Here is a 22300-nt window from a genome sequence, read left to right on the forward strand (position 1 = left end):
TTATTAGTTGGCCGTTTAGTGCTATTTTTTGGCAGGTTTAGAACTTTTTTCTTGGCTGTTCAGAACGTTTTCTTGGCTAGTTTCCACTTTTTTGTTAGATGTTTGGGACTTTTTGGTTGGGCGTATGCCAATTTTTTGTAGACCCTTAGCCACTTATTTGTTGGGCCTTTGTCACTTATTTGTTGGGCCTTTGCCACTTTTTTGTTGGGCCTTTGCCACTTTTCTGTTGGGCCTTTGCCACTTTTCTGTTGGGCCTTTGCCACTTTTCTGTTGGGCCTTTGCCACTTTTCTGTTGGGCCTTTGCCACTTTTCTGTTGGGCCTTTGTCACTTATTTGTTGGGCCTTTGCCACTTTTTTGTTGGGCCTTTGCCACTTTTCTGTTGGGCCTTTGCCACTTTTCTGTTGGGCCTTTGCCACTTTTCTGTTGGGCCTTTGCCACTTTTCTGTTGGGCCTTTGCCACTTTTCTGTTGGGCCTTTGCCACTTTTCTGTTGGACCTTCGCCACTTTTTTGTTGTTCGTTTTGTAATTTTTTCCTTATGCATTTTGTATTTTTTTCTTGGACATTTTTTAGGGTTGGGCATTTTGGCTATTTTGTTGGGCATTTGGCATTTTTTCCACGATAGGCACTTTTTTGTTGCATGCCTAAAACTCCCCCAAAAATTCATAACAGCCAACAGAATGGTGATCCTGACAAAAAAGTGGAATTTGTTCACATTTGTTCACATTTGGAGTGATGAAGGCCGAGGTTCAGATTATATTGATCTTCGTAAAGAGTTAAGTTTTAATTTTCCAGTCATAGAGATGTGCACTGTACCCCGAGTACCGAGTGACATGAGAGGAACTTGATATTCAGCGAGTCAATATGATTCGTATTTATTCATATTCCCGATTCGTTGAGTATTGTAATGCATTGGGTATCGTGTCTCATTAGGCTTCGTGATTCAGTGGGTCTCGTGATTCTGTGGGCATCGTGATTCAGTGGGTCTCGTGATTCAGTGGGCATCGTGATTCAGTGGGTCTCGTGATTCAGTGGGCATCGTGATTCAGTGGGTCTCGTGATTCTGTGGGCATCGTGATTCAGTGGGTCTCGTGATTCAGTGGGCATCGTGATTCAGTGGGTCTCGTGATTCTGTGGGCATCGTGATTCAGTGGGTCTCGTGATTCAGTGGGCATCGTGATTCAGTGGGTCTCGTGATTCTGTGGGCATCGTGATTCGGTGGGTCTCGTGATTCTGTGGGCATCGTGATTCAGTGGGTACGGTGATTCAGCCCGAATCGGTAATTCAGTAATTATTTTCATGTTTTCAAGTCCAGTGATTTTATGCCGCGACTAGTAAGTGACTAGTAAGGAAGGGAAGGGAACTATTAGGGGGAAAGCGACAAGTTATTACGACTATATACCCCATGGAAAGGGTCAATGTATTTTGAAGTGTAATTCACCGTGTAAGTTCCTTCGATACTTTAAATGTGTGAATGAAACAGTAGATCGATAGTCAGTGATTCAATCAGTTTAATTTTCGTAATAATTCATTTGAATTTTATTCTCTTTATGATATTTTTTATGACTAACATCGTTACCATATTCCCATCATTTCTTATTTTTCCGTTTATCCCAGTTTTCTTCGTAATACTCCTGTTTATTTTTATATCGTTCGAATTCCAAAATTCTCGATTAGTCGTTTTCATCATATATTTTGTGTTGTAAGTTCACAGACAATATGGTGGTCCAGGAGCTGGAACTCCACCCTGCCAGCACACATATGGAAGCACACGCACGGACAACTGCCACAGGGCGAAAAAATGGATACGATGTATACCAACTTTTTGCAAACTTTTGCTGAAGCACCACTTGCGCAAATTTAGCCCGAGTGTCCCCCAAGTTGTTAAAGGACGCTAGTGCCACCTTTGGCTCTAAGACGCGAGTGCCACCATTGACTCTATAAGACCAGCGGCACCACTGTGTGCCAGGAGCGGTGCCTCACAGCCCCTGCGGCTGACACTATTGTTGTTAGTCGAGGGAGGAGGAGGAGGAGGAGGAGGAAGAGGAAGAGGGCAGGGAGATATGCGGAAGGGATCTGAATGAGATGGGAGGGAGAGAGGTGAGAGGAGATGGGAGGGGGAGAGGTGAGAGGAGATGGGAGGGGGAGAGGTGAGAGGAGATGGGAGGGAGAGAGGTGAGAGGAGATGGGAGGGGGAGAGGGGTGTCAGATGGTGATGGGTGACAGTATTACCCACGAGCCACTGACTCACCCTGGACACTGTCTCCCGGAGCCTCACCATCCATCCATCACTACAGTGACAATACCATTTTAGAGTGAGACGCGGCCTCCACCGTGAAGACTGTGACCCCAGGACAGTGTTATCACTGCCGCTGTGGAGCCAACTGTGCACCCACATGTTAAGAGAGGTTGAACCTCACTCCGTATGAAGGATTATTGTCGATATGTATTTATTTATTTAATTCATTTACAATAAGGTACAATAGGTTTGTGAGAGTACATAACATTGGTGTTCTTACATTCTTATCGTTGTCGATTATCGTTGATTATACCCGGCGCAGTTGTTAATAGGACCATTGATCTAGGAACGGAAATGGGGGCCATCTGATGCTGCATTGGAGGACTTGGGGCTCTGTGCTACATCATGGAATTCTCTGGCTATAAGGGAGACTACACTGATGTTCCAGAGACTGTGTAGCACACTAGGGAACTATACAGTATACTGTATACCACTTTTATACTGTATATATGCTATACTGTATATATGCTATACTGTATACCACTTATGTAAGACCAATCCTGGAGTATGCATATCCAGCCTGAAGTCCATACCTAGTTAAACACAAGACAAAGCTAGAGAAGAATCAGCGGTATGCAACAAGGCTCGTCCCGGAACTGAGAGGAATGAGCTCCGAGGAAAGGCTAAAGGAGCTGAACCTCACGTCCCTGGGAAAACAGAAGAGTAAGGGGAGACATGATAACCACCTACAAAATTCTCAGGGGAATTGACAGGGTGGACAAAGACAAACTCTTCAGCACGGGTGGGACACGAACAAGGGGACACAGGTGGAAACTTAGTACCTAGATGAGCCACAGAGACGTTACAAAGAATTTTTTTAGTGTCAGAGTAGTTAATAAATGGAATGCTTTAGACAGTGATGTGGTGGAGGCTGACTCCATACACAGTTTCAAATGTAGATATGATAGAGCCCAGTAGGCTCAGGAATCTGTACACCAGTTGATTGACAGTTGAGAGGCGGGAACAAAGAGCCAAAGTTCAACCCCCGTACGCACAATTAGGTGAGTACAGTGTAGGTGGTGGAACTGTGCAATATATCACCACGCTACACTAAACTTCACTGATCTATGCAGTATACAGGATCGTGTAACACACCATGAACCACACTGCAGTTCAAGGGGAAAATATAGCCAATGGAGGGGGCGGCATAGCGTTCAGGGAATATTTAATGATTCTGGAGTCTCACTGGATTTTCAGCAGCTTTTCAGCACATCGGGGAGACCTGACGGCCAGACGATAAGGATGCTCAACTGAGATGCTATTTAGCATCTCAGATGGTAAGCTACACTGCAGATCTTAAGAGATACACAGCAGATAGAGAGTTTAGAAGGTCCTCCCGTCAGCCCACAGGAGACCCACTGAAAGATTACCTAGAACGACTGAAAGTTACATATTAAATACTGACTGTTGCACATGTCGTACTGTTGATAACTTGAAAGATATAAAACACGATAAAAACAAAAATTGAGGACTTCGGCAAACAAAATTGCAATTTTTTCTATATTACTTTTTCTGAAATTTTGTGTATGATGTTTTCTGTATTCAAAAAGAGTACGAATTCGTGTTAAATCAAACTGGTTATGAATCCATATTAATCATAATTGGAATCGTTGTTGAACCTAACTGAATACAACTCCGTACTTAGCTCCATAGAACACGCCTGCCCTCTTGTATGTCAGACGGACACACTGACATTTGGACACTTGTTCGGACACTTGTTTACACGAGAGGGTTAACAAGTTCAAGTTTAAGTATGTTTATTGAGACAAGAAAGAAATACTTCTCAATACTTCTATTTCTACCCCCGAAGGGTTCACTGCAGCTGCCTTTATGACAATAACGACGGGAGGAAAAACAGTAATTTGTGAGCTATTCTGTCTTCAACCGGAGATCCTTCTTAAGTTTCACTCCCGAAGATTAATGGGACGTGGGCAATTAGTGGAGGGATATTGCCCATCCTCGCCAGCTTCCTCCTCCTTGCTCATCTCTCAATCATCACCAACTCATTCCTTCGTTCCTTCTCTGCTTTTCAGTTACGTCTCTACCTCTTCTTTCACTTCTCTTCACTCTCTAGCCTCATTGGTTTGTCTTTGTCTTCTTCCTCTTACTCAACGTTGAGTAATACGGCTTCAAAGTTTTGGTAAATTTCAGTTTTTTCTAGTCTGTCTCTCATATTCTCTCTCTCTCTCTCTCTCTATCTCTCTCTCTCTCTCTCTCTCTCTCTCTCTCTCTCTCTCTCTCTCTCTCTCTCTCTCTCTCTCTCTCTCTCTCTCTCTCTCTCTCTCTCTCTCTCTCTTTCTCCCTATCTCTCTCTCTCTTTCAGTTCTCACCAGCATTCTTATTTTTCATAATATCCTGCAAATTTCAAAAGTTGTTTCCACAGTTTGGGGCAGAACCTGCCAAATCAATTTCCACTTTCTGCCCGGAGCATATGTACTACATAGTTACCACTCTCTCTCTCTCTCTCCCTGCCTCTGTTTCTGAAAATAAATCATTCTCTGTTTCTGTATCACCTCTCGCTCTCTGTGTGTGTCTCTCTCACAGTACATTGTTCAAGGTGTTCGTGAGTCTTCAGAGCACCAGATCTCATGTTCGGTATCTTCGCTGGTGCCCCGTTAAATATTTGGGCGTTCACTCACCATTTACCTTGAGTCTCTGGTCCCCTCCTTCCGCCCTTCCCTGAGACACACGGGCTGTCCCGGGGTCGTCTTCCAGCCGGTGGTCGTCCTCTAACTCCCTGGCTGCAGCCACATGCTTTTCTTTTGGATTTTCAAAAGGCTTTTATACACTTTAGACTTTTTTTATTTGCACAGGGCGGAGAGGGGCAGTGAGAGGGGCGGCTGCTCTTGGCTGACCACAGACAAGGCTGTTAGTGGCAAGTCAATACTTTTTTTTCTTGTAAAGCTGACTGAGCTGTTGTTTGTTTTAGTTGAAAGTTTGCGAGTCGCGCGTGGTATACGTGGAGGGGTGGGGGGGGGGTTACTGGGGTGGGGGGGGATGGGGTGTAGAGATGGAAAAGGGGATATGGATGTGGGGGAAGAGGATGGGTAGTGCGGAGGGGGAAGAGGGGTGACCAGCGAGTGGAAGGGGGGGGAGGGGCGTAGGGGTGAAGAGGGTTGATGGGTAAAAATAGTAGAAAGCGGAAGAGTAGAGATGAAGGAAGAGGTTTTGATAGCAGATACGAAAATGGTAACAGATGAAGGTACGAGAAGATAGAATTCGTAGAAGAAAGGATGGAACACTAAACGAACAGAACAGAGGATATGAACAAGGAGTAGAGGGGGAAGGAGGGGGGGTGAGAGCTATGGAGCTATCAGGAGAAAGCGCCAAGCCATTATGACTATATAGCACTGGGAAGGGGTCAGGATAACGATCTGGGATGGGACGGGGGGAAGGAATGGTGCCCAACCACTTGGACGGTCGGGGATTGAACGCCGACCTGCATGAAGCGAGACCGTCGCTCTACCGCCCAGTCCAAGTGGTTGGGTGGGGGGAGGGAAGAGATATAGAAAGTTAGGAAACATGAAGGAAGGGAATGAAAGCGAGGAGAAAGAAAAACATGAACAAAGGAAACTGTAAAAAGCCTATTGGCTCATACAAAGGCAACTCCTATTTATATCTACCCAAACGCATTCATTTATGTCTAAACTACGCTTGAAACAATCAAACAATACCAGATTATCCGGACATTTATACCATAAATCAACAACTATTTTTTTCCAATTAACAACCATTTGAGCCAAACGAACAGTCATCCAGGCCGCTCATAAATCTAGTTGTATCCAATATGTATCCATTGCAATTCGTTCTATTTTGTGTGGAAACACTGAACACATTATTTGTATCCTCTTTGGTTTGCCCTTTCAGCCACTTGGGCTCTTCAGTTCTGTCACCTCTTTCTCTGCGTCTTTCTGGAGATGTAAATTAAGCTTCCTCAGTCTCACATCATAAGGCAGGTCTATACTGCCTATAACCTGAGAGTATCGTCCTTCTGTCCTAATGAACTTAGGTCCATTCAACAGTATGTGACAAAAAATGGAAGAATGTGTTGCAAAGAGTCGAGGAAACAAGAGAGAAGACAGACAAAGGCGCTCGGAAAACAAGTTCTGAAAGAAAAGGCAAGTAAGACAGGAAATACAGGACAATGGTAATGAGGAAATGAAAGATGTGAAACGAATAATGACTGAGCGAAAGGAGAGGGAGGGGGGAGGGGGGGGAGGGGGGGTGAAAGGGGGGTGAGGCGAAGAGTGAGGGAAGAGCAGCGTGTGTGAGGAGAGAAGAGTGTGTGAGGAGGACAGAGAGGAAGAGAGAGAGAGGAGTGTGTGAGGAGGAGAGAGAGGAGTGTGTCAGGAGACGGGACCGTGAGAGAAGGGGAAGAGGGAGAGAAGCGTTTGTGAGGACACACAGAGCCATGCCTCATACCTCACTCACACCTCACTCACACTCAACTACCAGTTGTGAGTCTCAGGGACTCAACCTCCTCCAAACAATTCACATAAAGAAATATTTGCTGATTAATCTAACTCATTAGTGCTTCTATCTTTGTGATGCATTATTTTGTTGTAAACAGACGGCGTCGCCCGTCTTTGTAAATATTTACATAAAAGTATTAACCAGCCATCTGTTAACCGACAATAAATATATAAAAGACTGGCGAACACATCAACAATATTAAAAATCTAACGCCAACTGGCTGGGAAAAAGGCCTTTGTAACAGAAGAAAATTTATTTGAAAAAAAAGGATATCTTAAATGATATACGAAACACAAAATAGTTTTTAAATGGCGGAAACGCAACAGAAATATCAACGATCCGCCGTCCTGCGGTAGAGATTTTCTCATAGACGTTTCTTGTTGATCTGATTTCATTGTGTGCTATTATCTACATTTGAAGGTAGAGGCTGTTTGTGATGGATAATATATGTTTCCTAAACACATAATGGAGAAAGAAGGCGCAGTACACACACCTGCTTTACGCGCCGGCCAGACGGACACTGACATTATTCCCGCCTCCGCTTAGTTCACCTCTTACGTCATGGTAGGGGAAATGACGTCACGTGCGCTCGGCCAATGAGAACACTCCTACACTGCTACCCACACCAGCATTTTGAATTATAAATGGTTCAATTTCTCTCTTTGTTTGCTCTTTTTATTCTTGACCCTGTATCCTGCCTGCTCCTATTTTTCCCTTACACTTTCACACTCTCCTGTTTTTCTTTATACTCCCTTTCTCTCTTTTCTGCAGAACAAACTCTGCTTATCTTTTCTGAGTATGTTTTGGTTTATCTAACACCAGGTATAATATTTCTGCCACATACCCGCTGGTATACCTCTGTTGTTCCTCTCTGCGTTCTCAGAGTCACACACACACATACACACACACACACACACACACACACACAGACACACACAGACACACACACACACACACACACACACACACACACACACACACACACACACACACACACAGACACACACACACACACACACACACACACACACACACACACACACAGACACACACACACACACACACACACATACACACACACACACACACACACACACACACAGACACACACAGACACAGACACACACACACACACACACACACACACACACACACACACACACACAGACACACACACACAGACACACACACACACACACACACACACACACACACACACACACACAGACACAGACACACACACACACACACACACACACACACACACACACACACACACACAGACACACACACACACACACACACACACACACACACACACACAGACACACACACACACACACACACACACACACACACACACACACACACACACACACACAGACACACACACACACACACACACACAGACACACACAGACACACACACACACACACACACACACACACACACACACACACACACACACACAGACACACACACACACACACACACACACACACACACACACACACACAGAAACACACACACACACACACACACACACACACACACACACACACACACACACACACACACACACACACACACACACACACAGACACACACACACACAGACACACACACACACACACACACACACACACACACACACACACACACACACACACACACACACACACACACGGAACACTCATATATTTCGTGTGCTACTTAACAGTTAAACTGATATACCAGCCTCTGATATCATCTTGTAGCTGTCGATAGTGCCAGCTTCAGCCGGATGACCACCAGGGGCCTGATTCACGAAGCAGTTTCGCAAGTCCTTACGAACGTGTACATCTTTCCTCAATCTTTGACGGCTTTGGTTACATTTATTAAACAGTTTACAAGCATGAAAACTTCCCAATCAACTGTTGTTATAAACAACAGTTGACTGTGGTTCAGTATGATTGTGGTTCAGTAAGATTGTGGTTCAGTAAGATTGTGGTTCAGTGAGATTGTGGTTCAGTAAGATTGCGGTTCAGTAAGATTGTGGTTCAGTATGATTGTGGTTCAGTAAGATTGTGGTTCAGTAAGATTGTGGTTCAGTGAGATTGTGGTTCAGTAAGATTGTGGTTCAGTAAGATTGTGGTTCAGTGAGATTGTGGTTCAGTAAGATTGCGGTTTAGTAAGATTGTGGTTCAGTAAGATTGCGGTTCAGTAAGATTGCGGTTCAGTAAGATTGTGGTTCAGTAAGATTGTGGTTTAGTAAGATTGTGGTTCAGTAAGATTGTGGTTCAGTAAGATTGCGGTTCAGTAAGATTGTGAGGTTCAGTAAGATTGTGGTTCAGTAAGATTGTGGTTCAGTGAGATTGTGGTTCAGTAAGATTGTGGTTCAGTAAGATTGTGGTTCAGTAAGATTGCGGTTCAGTAAGATTGTGAGGTTCAGTAAGATTGTGGTTCAGTAAGATTGTGGTTCAGTGAGATTGTGGTTCAGTAAGATTGTGGTTCAGTAAGATTGTGGTTCAGTAAGATTGCGGTTCAGTAAGATTGCGGTTCAGTAAGATTGTGGTTCAGTAAGATTGTGGTTCAGTAAGATTGTGGTTCAGTAAGATTGTGGTTCAGTAAGATTGTGGTTTAGTAAGATTGTGGTTCAGTGAGATTGTGGTTCAGTGAGATTGTGGTTCAGTAAGATTGTGGTTCAGTAAGATTGTGGTTCAGTAAGATTGTGAGGTTCAGTAAGATTGTGGTTCAGTAAGATTGTGAGGTTCAGTAAGATTGTGGTTCAGTAAGATTGTGGTTCAGTAAGATTGTGGTTCAGTAAGATTGTGGTTCAGTAAGATTGTGGTTCAGTGAGATTGTGGTTCAGTAAGATTGTGGTTCAGTAAGATTGTGGTTCAGTAAGATTGCGGTTCAGTAAGATTGCGGTTCAGTAAGATTGTGGTTCAGTAAGATTGTGGTTCAGTAAGATTGTGGTTCAGTAAGATTGTGGTTCAGTAAGATTGTGGTTCAGTAAGATTGTGGTTCAGTAAGATTGTGAGGTTCAGTAAGATTGTGGTTCAGTAAGATTGTGGTTCAGTAAGATTGTGGTTCAGTGAGATTTGTGGGAACCGACCTGTGAGATTTATATTTATTTAATTTATATGAATTTATATTTACGTTAATTTATATACTTCGATAGCAATTTGTATGATAATGAGTGGACTGTATTTCTGCAATAATCTCATAATCTCACAAATCGATCCTCTACACATTAGGGGGGGTTTATTAGTTTATATATATATGCAGCCAATCAAACTACAGTATTAACTACATACATTGAAAAGGTTCCTTATCTTATAGTACAGCAGGTTAGTCCACCAGGTATAACTAGGGTGTAGACACCAAATTATCCTCTTTGAGGTAGCTTCCTCACCCAGTAACTGGTGCACAAAGTCTTCCATCCTCGTCTTGACCTGTCAAAAGTGCGCTAGCTGTGAAGCCAGAATCCTATATATGACAAGCTATATCAGAGAAAACACTATACAGTACATGGAACATTGAAGACCTGGCTTAATTACCTTTAGTTTGAGGCTTCCACGTGATCTAACCGGGTCACCCTATATCCTGACATTAATGGCCATAAATGAATGATAAACGGGTTTCGGATAGACACTTAACTTGAATTTGTAGACAGCGTGTTGACAATGGTACACCTTTGGTTTCCATAACACTACGTCCAAGTAAATTTAACAGGAGCTGAATTTGCTCCCGTGTGAGCCTCTGGTCTCGTATAAAACAACAATGGCTGCCCTCCTCCTCACTCTGACGCCTGGCTTACATTGTCCACATTTCAGAAAGTGATAGAAGGGTCACATTTACTCTACTTTAATATTGATAATTAAGTTAATTTATATAAGATGTTTTTATGATGGTAAAGTCCAAAGACTAATGTATTTAAGAATAATTCCCAGCAGAATAGCTGGTGAATTATAATAGTATGTGGTGATGATATCCCGTTTTCTTTAGACGGTAATTCCACTACAAGTTACGTTTTCTATGGGTAACTTGTTTATACAATACAGCTATTATCTGTATGATTATTAAATGGTGTCGGATTTTCCGACAAGATTGTGGTTCAGTAAGATTGTGGTTCAGTAAGATTGTGGTTCAGTAAGATTGCGGTTCAGTAAGATTGCGGTTCAGTAAGATTGTGGTTCAGTAAGATTGTGGTTCAGTAAGATTGTGGTTCAGTAAGATTGTGGTTCAGTAAGATTGTGGTTTAGTAAGATTGTGGTTCAGTGAGATTGTGGTTCAGTGAGATTGTGGTTCAGTAAGATTGTGGTTCAGTAAGATTGTGGTTCAGTAAGATTGTGAGGTTCAGTAAGATTGTGGTTCAGTAAGATTGTGGTTCAGTAAGATTGTGGTTCAGTAAGATTGTGGTTCAGTAAGATTGTGAGGTTCAGTAAGATTGTGGTTCAGTAAGATTGTGGTTCAGTAAGATTGTGGTTCAGTGAGATTGTGGTTCAGTAAGATTGTGGTTCAGTAAGATTGTGGTTCAGTAAGATTGCGGTTCAGTAAGATTGCGGTTCAGTAAGATTGTGGTTCAGTAAGATTGTGGTTCAGTAAGATTGTGGTTCAGTAAGATTGTGGTTCAGTAAGATTGTGAGGTTCAGTAAGATTGTGGTTCAGTAAGATTGTGGTTCAGTAAGATTGTGGTTTAGTAAGATTGTGGTTCAGTGAGATTGTGGTTCAGTGAGATTGTGGTTCAGTAAGATTGTGGTTTAGTAAGATTGTGGTTCAGTAAGATTGTGGTTCAGTAAGATTGTGGTTCAGTAAGATTGCGGTTCAGTAAGATTGTGGTTCAGTAAAATTGTGGTTCAGTGAGATTGTGGTTCAGTAAGATTGTGGTTCAGTAAGATTGCGGTTCAGTAAGATTGTGGTTCAGTAAAATTGTGGTTCAGTGAGATTGTGGTTCAGTGAGATTGTGAGGTTCAGCGCGCAGTGTGTTCCTTGGCAAACGAGCAGGTGTGAGGTGTTTCAACTGTACACTTTACACTTAAGTGTACACCTCACGCTCAAGTGAACATCTCACGCTCAAGTGAACACCTCACGCTCAAGTGTACACCTCACGCTCAAGTGAACATCTCACACTCAAGTGAATACCTCACGCTCAAGTGAACACCTCGCGCTCAAGTGAACACCTCACGCTCAAGTGAACACCTCACGCTCAAGTGAACACCTCACGCTCAAGTGAACACCTCACGCTCAAGTGAACACCTCACGCTCAAGTGAACACCTCACGCTCAAGTGAACACCTCACGCTCAAGTGAACACCTCACGCTCAAGTGAACACCTCACGCCCAAGTGAACACCTCACGCTCAAGTGAACACCTCACGCTCAAGTGAGCACCTCACGCTCAAGTGAACACCTCACGCTCAAGTGAACACCTCACGCTCAAGTGAACACCTCACGCTGAAGTGAACACCTCACGCTGAAGTGAACACCTCACGCTCAAGTGAACACCTCACGCTCAAGTGAACACCTCACGCTCAAGTGAGCACCTCACGCTCAAGTGAACATCTCACGCTCAAGTGAACACCTCACGCTCAAGTGAGCACCTCACGCTCAAGTGAGCACCTCACGCTCAAGTGAACACCTCACGCTCAAGTGAACACCTCACGCTCAAGTGAGCACCTCACGCTCAAGTGAACACCTCACCCCTAAGTGTTCATCACACATACGTCCACTACAACAACAAAACACACACACTTTAATCTTGTATTGTATTGGCGCGTCCACGGACCCCATCCCCAGATCTCCAGTACCAGATATTGTACAGATAATGGCTCCAAAGAGCCTTACGGGCTCACCATAACCCGTGCTACTTGGAACTTTGTCTTCCGAGTAGCTGAATCTTAAACACCACCTTACCACCGCCTTACTCCCAGTCGCACCCTTCATGGGACCAGAGAGGAGAACTTCTTCTAAGAGAAGTTCCGGATCAGCCGGGCTGTGGTGGGTATGTGGGCCTGCGGGCCGCTCCAAGCAACAGCCTGGTAGACCAAACTCTCACAAGTCGAGCCTGGTCTCGGGCCGGGCTTGGGGAGTAGGAGAGCTACCCAGAACCCCATCAACCAGGTAACCCCATCAACCAGGTAACCCCATCAACCAGGAGGAGCGTGTCGACTGCGGCAGCTCCAGACTAATCTAATCTCGAAACAGTCAGAAATCAATGGTGTTTTTGCCAGTCACAGAGCAGTATATGTATAGCCAGTCACAGAGCAGTATATGTATAGCCAGTCACAGAGCAGTATATGTATAGTCAGTCACAGAGCAGTTTATGTATAGTCAGTCACAGAGCAGTATATGTATAGACAGTCACAGGGCAGTATATGTATAGACAGTCACAGGGCAGTATATGTATAGTCAGTCACAGAGCAGTATATGTATAGTCAGTCACAGGGCAGTATATGTATAGTCAGTCACAGAGCAGTATATGTATAGTCAGTCACAGGGCAGTATATGTATAGCCAAGAACGACTGTAGTCAGTACTGAGAAATTCTTTCCGTTTATTGCCAATCACAGACGAACACTCGTCCAACAGCCAATAATGAGCCAGTATGACTATCTGACTGTCAAGTACAGATGAACACTAATCCTACACTACTACTCTTATACGGCCTGGTAGCCAATCACAATGCAGAATTTGCATGTTGTAAGTACTTGTCTTCGAACTGAGGCAAGGTCTATCACTCTATCTTTTCATCAATCACCTACTCCTTCCCCCACCCCTTCATCAATCGCCTTCTCCCTCACCACCCTTCACCAATCATCCTCTTCCTCTCATAGTGTAGCTTTCTGTCTTTCTACTGTCAATATTTTCTATATTCATTACCTTACACTTAATAGGGGTTGAACTCTAACAACCATTTGCATGGAAGGTGTGTAAGTGTGATGCTGGAAGTGTAGCAAGGACCAGGGAGTTGAGGGAGGTGTAGGTGTGGTATTGAGGAGGGGGTCGTGTAGGTACACGCTGGACACTCTCCTGGACACCCTCGGGGACACCCGACCGCTGGTACAAGTAAAAGATGCGGAAGAGAGCGCATGGAAATGAAAGAGTATAAGAAACCAGGATTGATGATGATGAAAAAGGAAGGGAAGTGAGAGGACGCAAGAGGAGGCGAGAGGACGCAAGAGGAGGCGAGAGGACGCAAGAGGAGCGAGAGGACGCAAGAGGAGCGAGAGGACGCAAGAGGAGGCGAGAGGACGCAAGAGGAGCGAGAGGACGCAAGAGGAGGCGAGAGGACGCAAGAGGAGCCGAGAGGACGCAAGAGGAGCGAGAGGACGCAAGAGGAGGCGAGAGGACGCAAGAGGAGCGAGAGGACGCAAGAGGAGGCGAGAGGACGCAAGAGGAGCCGAGAGGACGCAAGAGGAGCGAGAGGAGGCGAGAGGACGCAAGAGGAGCGAGAGGACGCAAGAGGAGGCGAGAGGACGCAAGAGGAGCGAGAGGACGCAAGAGGAGGCGAGAGGACGCAAGAGGAGCCGAGAGGACGCAAGAGGAGCGAGAGGACGCAAGAGGAGGCGAGAGGACGCAAGAGGAGCGAGAGGACGCAAGAGGAGGCGAGAGGACGCAAGAGGAGCGAGAGGACGCAAGAGGAGGCGAGAGGACGCAAGAGGACGCGAGACGACGCAAGAGGAGCGAGAGGACGCAAGAGGAGGCGAGAGGACGCAAGAGGAGCCGAGAGGACGCAAGAGGAGCGAGAGGAGGCGAGAAGACGCAAGAGGAGCGAGAGGACGCAAGAGGAGGCGAGAGGACGCAAGAGGAGCGAGAGGACGCAAGAGGAAGCGAGAGGACGCAAGAGGAAGCGAGACGACGCAAGAGGAGCGAGAAGACGCAAGAGGAAGCGAGAGGACGCAAGAGGAGCGAGAGGACGCAAGAGGAGGCGAGAGGACGCAAGAGGAAGCGAGACGACGCAAAAGGAGCGAGAAGACGCAAGAGGAGCGAGAGGACGCAAGAGGAGCGAGAAGACGCAAGAGGAAGCGAGAGGACGCAAGAGGAGCGAGAAGACGCAAGAGGAAGCGAGACGACGCAAGAGGAGCGAGAAGACGCAAGAGGAAGCGAGAGGACGCAAGAGGAGGCGAGAGGACGCAAGAGGAGCCGAGAGGACGCAATAGGAAGCGAGAGGACGCGAAAGGAATAAGAGTACATGGATGCATTTTTAACATATAGGGAACTACAGTCAGAATATAATATTTATATACACAAAAGGTTTCACACACAATAGATGAGGAAGGGAAGAGCCAATGTTAGTCAAAGGGGGAGTAAAACATAAACACTGTGAATATAACTCAGTGATGGTAAACACAGGCTGATCATCAAGGGCTTGTTCACCTTACCCATCACAGGCGTCTGGCTGTGCCGCACATTGTGTTAAGAACCTCACAGTAAGTGAGCACATTATACAAGTGTGAGGTGACCACAAGGTTTAGCCAGAGGGATATAAATTGTTGAATAACAGGTGTTGGCTTGCAGCGTCATTAGTAACTTTAGGGATAACTGGGAACTGTGGGTACTCATAGGTTAAAAAAAAAAGTATTAGAGATCGGAGGAACAAGTTATCATGTTTCAACAATGAGTTTACCTCAAATTCTATTAAATATAGGATTTGACAATATTAAAAGAGGCAATCGTGTCTTTATTGTGAAAAAGATTTGTTAAATCCTTTTAAATATAGGATTTTATTTGACGATAAATACATATTTGGAAGTGGGTTGATAGACGATGTCTCACTTAAGACAAAGGACCTTCTGCAGGTTCAAATTCAAAATGAAAATTTGTATTCAAAAGAATGCGTGTACAAAGAACATAGGAGTAATGAACAATTACTTCTATAACGCACTTGTTCCATTATCTTCATGTCCACAAGACCCTCAGAGAGGACGAGGACATCTGGTGAGGGGCCACCAAGGACTTAGGGAACTGGCAGACTCACAACTGGTAATTAAAAGATAATAGCAAGAAGGAATTATGAAGGAGGGCGAGGAAAGTGTCCGGAGGAGCTGTACATACCCACCTTGATGAGTTATTATACCCCGCCACGCACGGCGTCGGGTCAAGCATCACGTCTCACTCTGTCTCTCCGTTTGTCTGTTCACTGATATGTTAAATTGTCTGTGTCCGCTTGTGTGTGTATCCTCAATATGAAATACAAGTTGAGCTGTCTCTCTCTCTCTCTTTCTCTCTCTCTCTCTCTCTCTCTCTCTCTCTCTCTCTCTCTCTCTCTCTCTCTCTCTCTCTCTCTCTCTCTCTCTCTCTCTCTCTCTCTCTCTTTCTCTGTCTCTCTCTCTCTGTCTCTCTCTCTCTCTCTCTCTCTCTCTCTCTCTCTCTCTCTCTCTCTCTCTCTCTCTCTCTCTCTCTCTCTCTCTCTCTCTGTCTATCTATCTATATTCTCTATTTCGCTCTGTCTCCATCTCATCCCACCGTTTATATTACCATTGTGTTCCGAGCGCAACCAACGATTAATTTTAATTAAAGTATTATTGAAAATATTGAATACGTTGAAAACTAAATTCGTGGACCATCACAATGACCGCAGCCCTGGTGGAGGCTCCATGTACCCTGGTGGAGGCTCCATGTACCCTGGTGGAGGCTCCATGTACCCTGGTGGAGGCTCCATGTACCCTGGTGGAGGCTCCATGTACCCTGGTGGAGGCTCCATGTACCCTGGTGGAGGCTCCATGTACCCTGGTGGAGGCTCCATGTACCCTGGTGGAGGCTCCATGTACCCTGGTGGAGGCTCCATGTACCCTGGTGGAGGGAGTCTTCTGTACACACACACTCCCGACCCTAGCCCGGGCGAAGATCCTCATTGAACAACATTCACGGTACACTACCTTCATTGTTCACTCGACGCTCGCCCGGGTGCAGGTCGTCACGGTACACTGCCTTCACCGTGATCCCTGGTGGTGAAGGTTCTCACTGTACACTATACCTGGCGTAATGCGAGTGAACATCGTCTGGACACTACACGACACTAGGGACAATACCCTCTTCTTAGGCTACGGAACATGTCCATACTGCAGTGTTCCCTCCAAGCGTTGCCTGGGATCCGGATGCAGTGTATCTTGAGGGTCTCTCTATGGCAACGACAGCTGCACCATAGCTGGCAGAGGCAACGACAGCTGCACCATAGCTGGCAGAGACAACGACAGCTGCACCATAGCTGGCAGAGACAACGACAGCTACACCATAGCTGGCAGAGACAACGACAGCTACACCATAGCTGGCAGAGACAACGACAGCTGCGCCATAGCTGGCAGAGACAACGACAGCTACACCATAGCTGGCAGAGGCAACGACAGCTACACCATAGCTGGCAGAGACAACGACAGCTACACCATAGCTGGCAGAGACAACGACAGCTACACCATAGCTGGCAGAGGCAACGACAGCTGCACCATAGCTGGCAGAAACAACGACAGCTGCGCCATAGCTGGCAGAGACAACGACAGCTGCACCATAGCTGGCAGAAACAACGACAGCTGCGCCATAGCTGGCAGAGACAACGACAGCTGCACCATAGCTGGCAGAAACAACGACAGCTGCGCCATAGCTGGCAGAGACAACGACAGCTGCACCATAGCTGGCAGAGACAACGACAGCTGCACCATAGCTGGCAGAGACAACGACAGCTGCACCATAGCTGGTCGTGTGGTGCGAGGCTCATGAATGGTGAATTAGAGCCTCATCCAGTTCCGTGTCGTGTAGATCATATGAGACAGGTCGTGCATAGTGGCGATTGTTTGTACGGAAGATTAACGTGGGTAGTGAAGATTGTGTAGGGAAGAATGTTGTGAAGATCGCTCAACATGTTGAACATTTTGAGAGTGTGGTTGAACATGCTGAGCGTGTGGTTGAACATGCTGAGCGTGTGGTTGAACATGCTGAGCGTGTGGTTGAACATGCTGAGCGTGTGGTTGAACATGTTGAGCGTGTGGTTGATCATGCTGAGCGTGTGGTTGAACATGTTGAGCGTGTGGTTGAACATGCTGAGCGTGTGGTTGAACATGCTGAGCGTGTGGTTGATCATGTTGAGCGTGTGGTTGATCATGCTGAGCGTGTGGTTGAACATGTTGAGCGTGTGGTTGATCATGCTGAGCGTGTGGTTGAACATGTTGAGCGTGTGGTTGATCATGCTGAGCGTGTGGTTGAACATGTTGAGCGTGTGGTTGAACATGCTGAGCGTGTGGTTGAACATGCTGAGCGTGTGGTTGATCATGTTGAGCGTGTGGTTGATCATGCTGAGCGTGTGGTTGAACATGTTGAGCGTGTGGTTGATCATGCTGAGCGTGTGGTTGAACATGTTGAGCGTGTGGTTGAACATGCTGAGCGTGTGGTTGAACATGCTGAGCGTGTGGTTGATCATGCTGAGCGTGTGGTTGAACATGTTGAGCGTGTGGTTGAACATGTTGAGCGTGTGGTTGAACATGCTGAGCGTGTGGTTGATCATGCTGAGCGTGTGGTTGATCATGCTGAGCGTGTGGTTGAACATGTTGAGCGTGTGGTTGAACATGTTGAGCGTGTGGTTGAACATGCTGAGCGTGTGGTTGAACATGCTGAGCGTGTGGTTGATCATGCTGAGCGTGTGGTTGAACATGTTGAGCGTGTGGTTGAACATGTTGAGCGTGTGGTTGAACATGCTGAGCGTGTGGTTGAACATGCTGAGCGTGTGGTTGAACATGTTGAGCGTGTGGTTGTACATGTTGAGCGTGTGGTTGAACATGCTGAGCGTGTGGTTGATCATGCTGAGCGTGTGGTTGAACATGTTGAGCGTGTGGTTGAACATGCTGAGCGTGTGGTTGAACATGCTGAGCGTGTGGTTGAACATGTTGAGCGTGTGGTTGAACATGTTGAGCGTGTGGTTGAACATGCTGAGCGTGTGGTTGATCATGCTGAGCGTGTGGTTGAACATGTTGAGCGTGTGGTTGAACATGCTGAGCGTGTGGTTGAACATGCTGAGCGTGTGGTTGAACATGCTGAGCGTGTGGTTGATCATGCTGAGCGTGTGGTTGAACATGCTGAGCGTGTGGTTGAACATGTTGAGCGTGTGGTTGAACATGCTGAGCGTGTGGTTGAACATGCTGAGCGTGTGGTTGATCATGCTGAGCGTGTGGTTGAACATGCTGAGCGTGTGGTTGAACATGCTGAGCAACATAACTTTTAACGCCAATTCTTGAGGAAGGAAATTCTTAGCTCTCACTGTTCCTTGATTCAATTTCCAAGAACACGGCATACCACAAAATACGCAGCGTGTGTAAGGTATTCTTGCGCGGAATGCAAGAATTACGCGCAGGAAGGCTCAGGTGCTGGACTGGGAAGAGTCAGAAAGGAATTTGCGAGGCTGAGTCAGAGGGGCCAGTAAACACTAGGGGGCTGCTGGTAAATTAGGAGACAGGGGCGGTGGTGGGTGCAGTGTATCGCTCAGGCCAGTGTTAACTGGGCTGCTGGGGCAGTGTTAACAGGGCTCCCGGGGCAGTGTTAACAGGGCTCCCGGGGCAGTGTTAACAGGGCTCCTTGGGCAGTGTTAACAGGGCTCCCGGGGCAGTGTTAACAGGGCTCCCGGGGCAGTGTTAACAGGGCTCCCGGGGCAGTGTTAACAGGGCTCCTTGGGCAGTGTTAACAGGGCTCCCGGGGCAGTGTTAACAGGGCTCCCGGGGCGGTGTTAACAGGGCTCCCGGGGCAGTGTTAACAGGGCTCCCGGGGCAGTGTTAACAGGGCTCCCGGGGCAGTGTTAACAGGGCTCCCGGGGCAGTGTTAACAGGGCTCCCGGGGCAGTGTTAACAGGGCTCCCGGGGCGGTGTTAACAGGGCTCCCGGGGCAGTGTTAACAGGGCTCCCGGGGCAGTGTTAACAGGGCTCCCGGGGCAGTGTTAACAGGGCTCCCGGGGCAGTGTTAACAGGGCTCCGGGTTCATGCAAATGACCACATCTTAGACCACACTGGAGCTGGAGTAGTGTGGCCACGCTTCTTCAAAGCTCCTGGAAAGAGGCGTCCCAAGGTGGCTACTGTGTTGAGGACCCATCCTGCTGCAGGAGTGATGGAGTGTGTGATGGAGGAATGTTGGAGTGCGTGTTAGGAAGGAGGAGTTAAGAGGCTGGAGATAGGAAGTATCGCGAGGCTAGAGTGAAGGAGATAGTGTAACAACGTATCTAGAAGGAAGACAGAAGGCATTATGATGTACAAACGTAGAGACGTAGGAAGGGAGGATGGAGGGAGGTGTGAGAGGGGTAGAAGGGAAGTGATACGTAAGTAAGAAGAGGGGGAGAGGGGAGGCAAGGGGGAAATTATTGTGTGTAGATGTGGGGAGGACCTAAGTATGTGAAGGGGGATGTTGGATAACGAGTTATCGTGCAGTGATCAGCCTGGGAGTCAGTCATCAGAGGGAGTGTTGAGGGATTGAGCCAGGTGGAGATGCTAGGGTTGAGGACGGTCCTTGACGGCCGTGGGTCACCATGTGGGTCTCCAGGTGGGTCACCATGTGGGTCTCCAGGTGGGTCACCATGTGGGTCTCCAGGTGGGTCACCATGTGGGTCTCCAGGTGGGTCACCATGTGGGTCTCCAGGTGGGTCACCATGTGGGTCTCCAGGTGGGTCACCATGTGGGTCTCCAGGTGGGTCACCATGTGGGTCTCCAGGTGGGTCACCATGTGGGTCTCCAGGTGGGTCTCCAGGTGGGTCACCAGGTGGGTCACCAGGTGGGTCACCAGGTGGGTCACCAGGTGGGTCACCAGGTGAGTCACCAGGTGGGTCACCGAAGGGCAGCTGTCTTCCTAATTAAGCTCAGTTCTCTTCGTTTACGACCGAGTTCTCCGAGGTACCGAGTTCTCCGAGGGACCGAGTTCTCCGAGGGACCGAGTTCTCCGAGGTACCGAGTTCTCCGAGGGACCGAGTTCTCCGAGGGACCGAGTTCTCCGAGTTCTCCGAGGGACCGAGTTCTCCGAGGTACCGAGTTCTCCGAGGTACCGAGTTCTCCGAGGGACCGAGTTCTCCGAGGGACCGAGTTCTCCGAGGGACCGAGTTCTCCGAGGGACCGAGTTCTCCGAGGGTCCGAGTTCTCCGAGGGTCCGAGTTCTCCGAGGGTCCGAGTTCTCCGAGGGACCGAGTTCTCCGAGGGACCGAGTTCTCCGAGGGACCGAGTTCTCCGAGGTACCGAGTTCTCCGAGGTACCGAGTTCTCCGAGGGACCGAGTTCTCCGAGGGACCGAGTTCTCCGAGGGACCGAGTTCTCCGAGGGACCGAGTTCTCCGAGGGTCCGAGTTCTCCGAGGGTCCGAGTTCTCCGAGGGTCCGAGTTCTCCGAGGGACCGAGTTCTCCGAGGGACCGAGTTCTCCGAGGGACCGACTTCTCCGAGGGTCCGAGTTCTCCGAGGGACCGAGTTCTCCGAGGGACCGAGTTCTCCGAGGGACCGAGTTCTCCGAGGGACCGAGTTCTCAGAGGGGCCGAGTTATTCGAGGGACCGAATTATTCGAGGGACAGAGTTCTCCGATGGTCTGAGTTCTCAGAGGAGCCGAGTTATTCAAGGGACCGAGTTCACAGAGGAGTCGAGTTATTCAAGGGACCGAGTTCTCAGAGGAGTCGAGTTATTCGAGGGACCGAGTTCTCCAATCCGTAAAGTACTTCATGGAGCCAAGTTCTTCGAGAGTAGAGATTTACGTTGAGCTGAGCTCTTTATAGAACAGTTTTTTAACAATAAAAAAACATAATCTCAATTCGAGGTCTCCAATTAGCCCAGTTTTTCAGTAAGCCGGACTCTGCAAACGAAAGATTTTAACGTCTCCAAGTTCTCCAAGAAAATAAGTTCGTTTTTTTTACCGAGGAGCCCAGTTATCCTGTTTAAATATGGATCTAAGCTTGCTAATTAATCAAAATAGCTTTCTAATTAAACATAAGAGGTCTTCTTTTTCTAATTACTTTCCCCTGGATTCAACTTCTTAGTTTACCTGGGTAAAAGGTTAATTTTTGTTGCTAAGAAAAGACCTCCCTTTTTAGGATTATCTGTTGATTACCTAAAGGCACTGTTCTACTCCGACAGTCTTGGCTGTGACCCGTTTTGCCTGGTGACTGCCTGACCTGTGAGGCTGCTTGTCACCGTGGCCTGGAGTCCTACACAGCCAGGCTGATTAGGCAACTGCAGCAAAAACTTGTGCGGTTCGCTCTTGAACGCGTCCACTGGTGTTGCAACGATATTTGCTTACCTGTATTGACACGAGACGGAAAGGTCGTGGGCCTCTGATATTTACACTGTGATGTGTGCTTGTGCTTACGGAACCATGGCATTTCATTAGATATATTTTGCACTACTACCGTATCTCTAACTCCAGTAGGGTATTTTATTGTGCAGATTTTAAACCTGACGTTTAGTATCTTCCAAGTATATGATAAGATATATCTCTCTCTTTTTTTTCTCCAAGAGGTACGGTTTGAGTGTTTTGCCTCTGTCACGGTAGTTTAAATGCTTCGCTGATTCTAGGCACGCAGTAAGGCTAGAATCAGCGAAGTCTGATT

At 47.1% G+C, this 22300-nt stretch overlaps 2 protein-coding genes across 2 annotated transcripts in view; both read left to right on the forward strand.

Annotated features, from left to right (window-relative positions):
- LOC123764074 (uncharacterized) overlaps positions 1-22300 on the forward strand; it is a 165105-nt gene that overhangs the window by 45263 nt on the left and 97542 nt on the right. The gene's annotated exons all lie outside the window — the stretch shown is intronic.
- Positions 680-14939, forward strand: LOC138367687 (uncharacterized). The gene is made up of 2 exons (XM_069329651.1): positions 680-804; positions 13871-14939. Exons 1-2 carry the CDS (start codon positions 680-682, stop codon positions 14937-14939), a joined length of 1194 nt encoding a protein of 397 aa, XP_069185752.1.

This window comes from Procambarus clarkii, chromosome 23 (genome assembly GCF_040958095.1).
Source record: "Procambarus clarkii isolate CNS0578487 chromosome 23, FALCON_Pclarkii_2.0, whole genome shotgun sequence".
Classification (NCBI taxonomy): domain Eukaryota; kingdom Metazoa; phylum Arthropoda; class Malacostraca; order Decapoda; family Cambaridae; genus Procambarus; species Procambarus clarkii.

What these genes read in the sequence shown, in the direction of transcription:
- LOC138367687 (XM_069329651.1), top strand. Translation starts at nt 680, where the DNA reads ATGGTGATCCTGACAAAAAAGTGGAATTTGTTCACATTTGTTCACATT. An exon ending in AATTTTCCAGTCATAGAGAT is followed by an intron (nt 805 to 13,870) that starts GTGCACTGTACC and finishes ATAAGAAACCAG; the next exon opens with GATTGATGATGATGAAAAAG.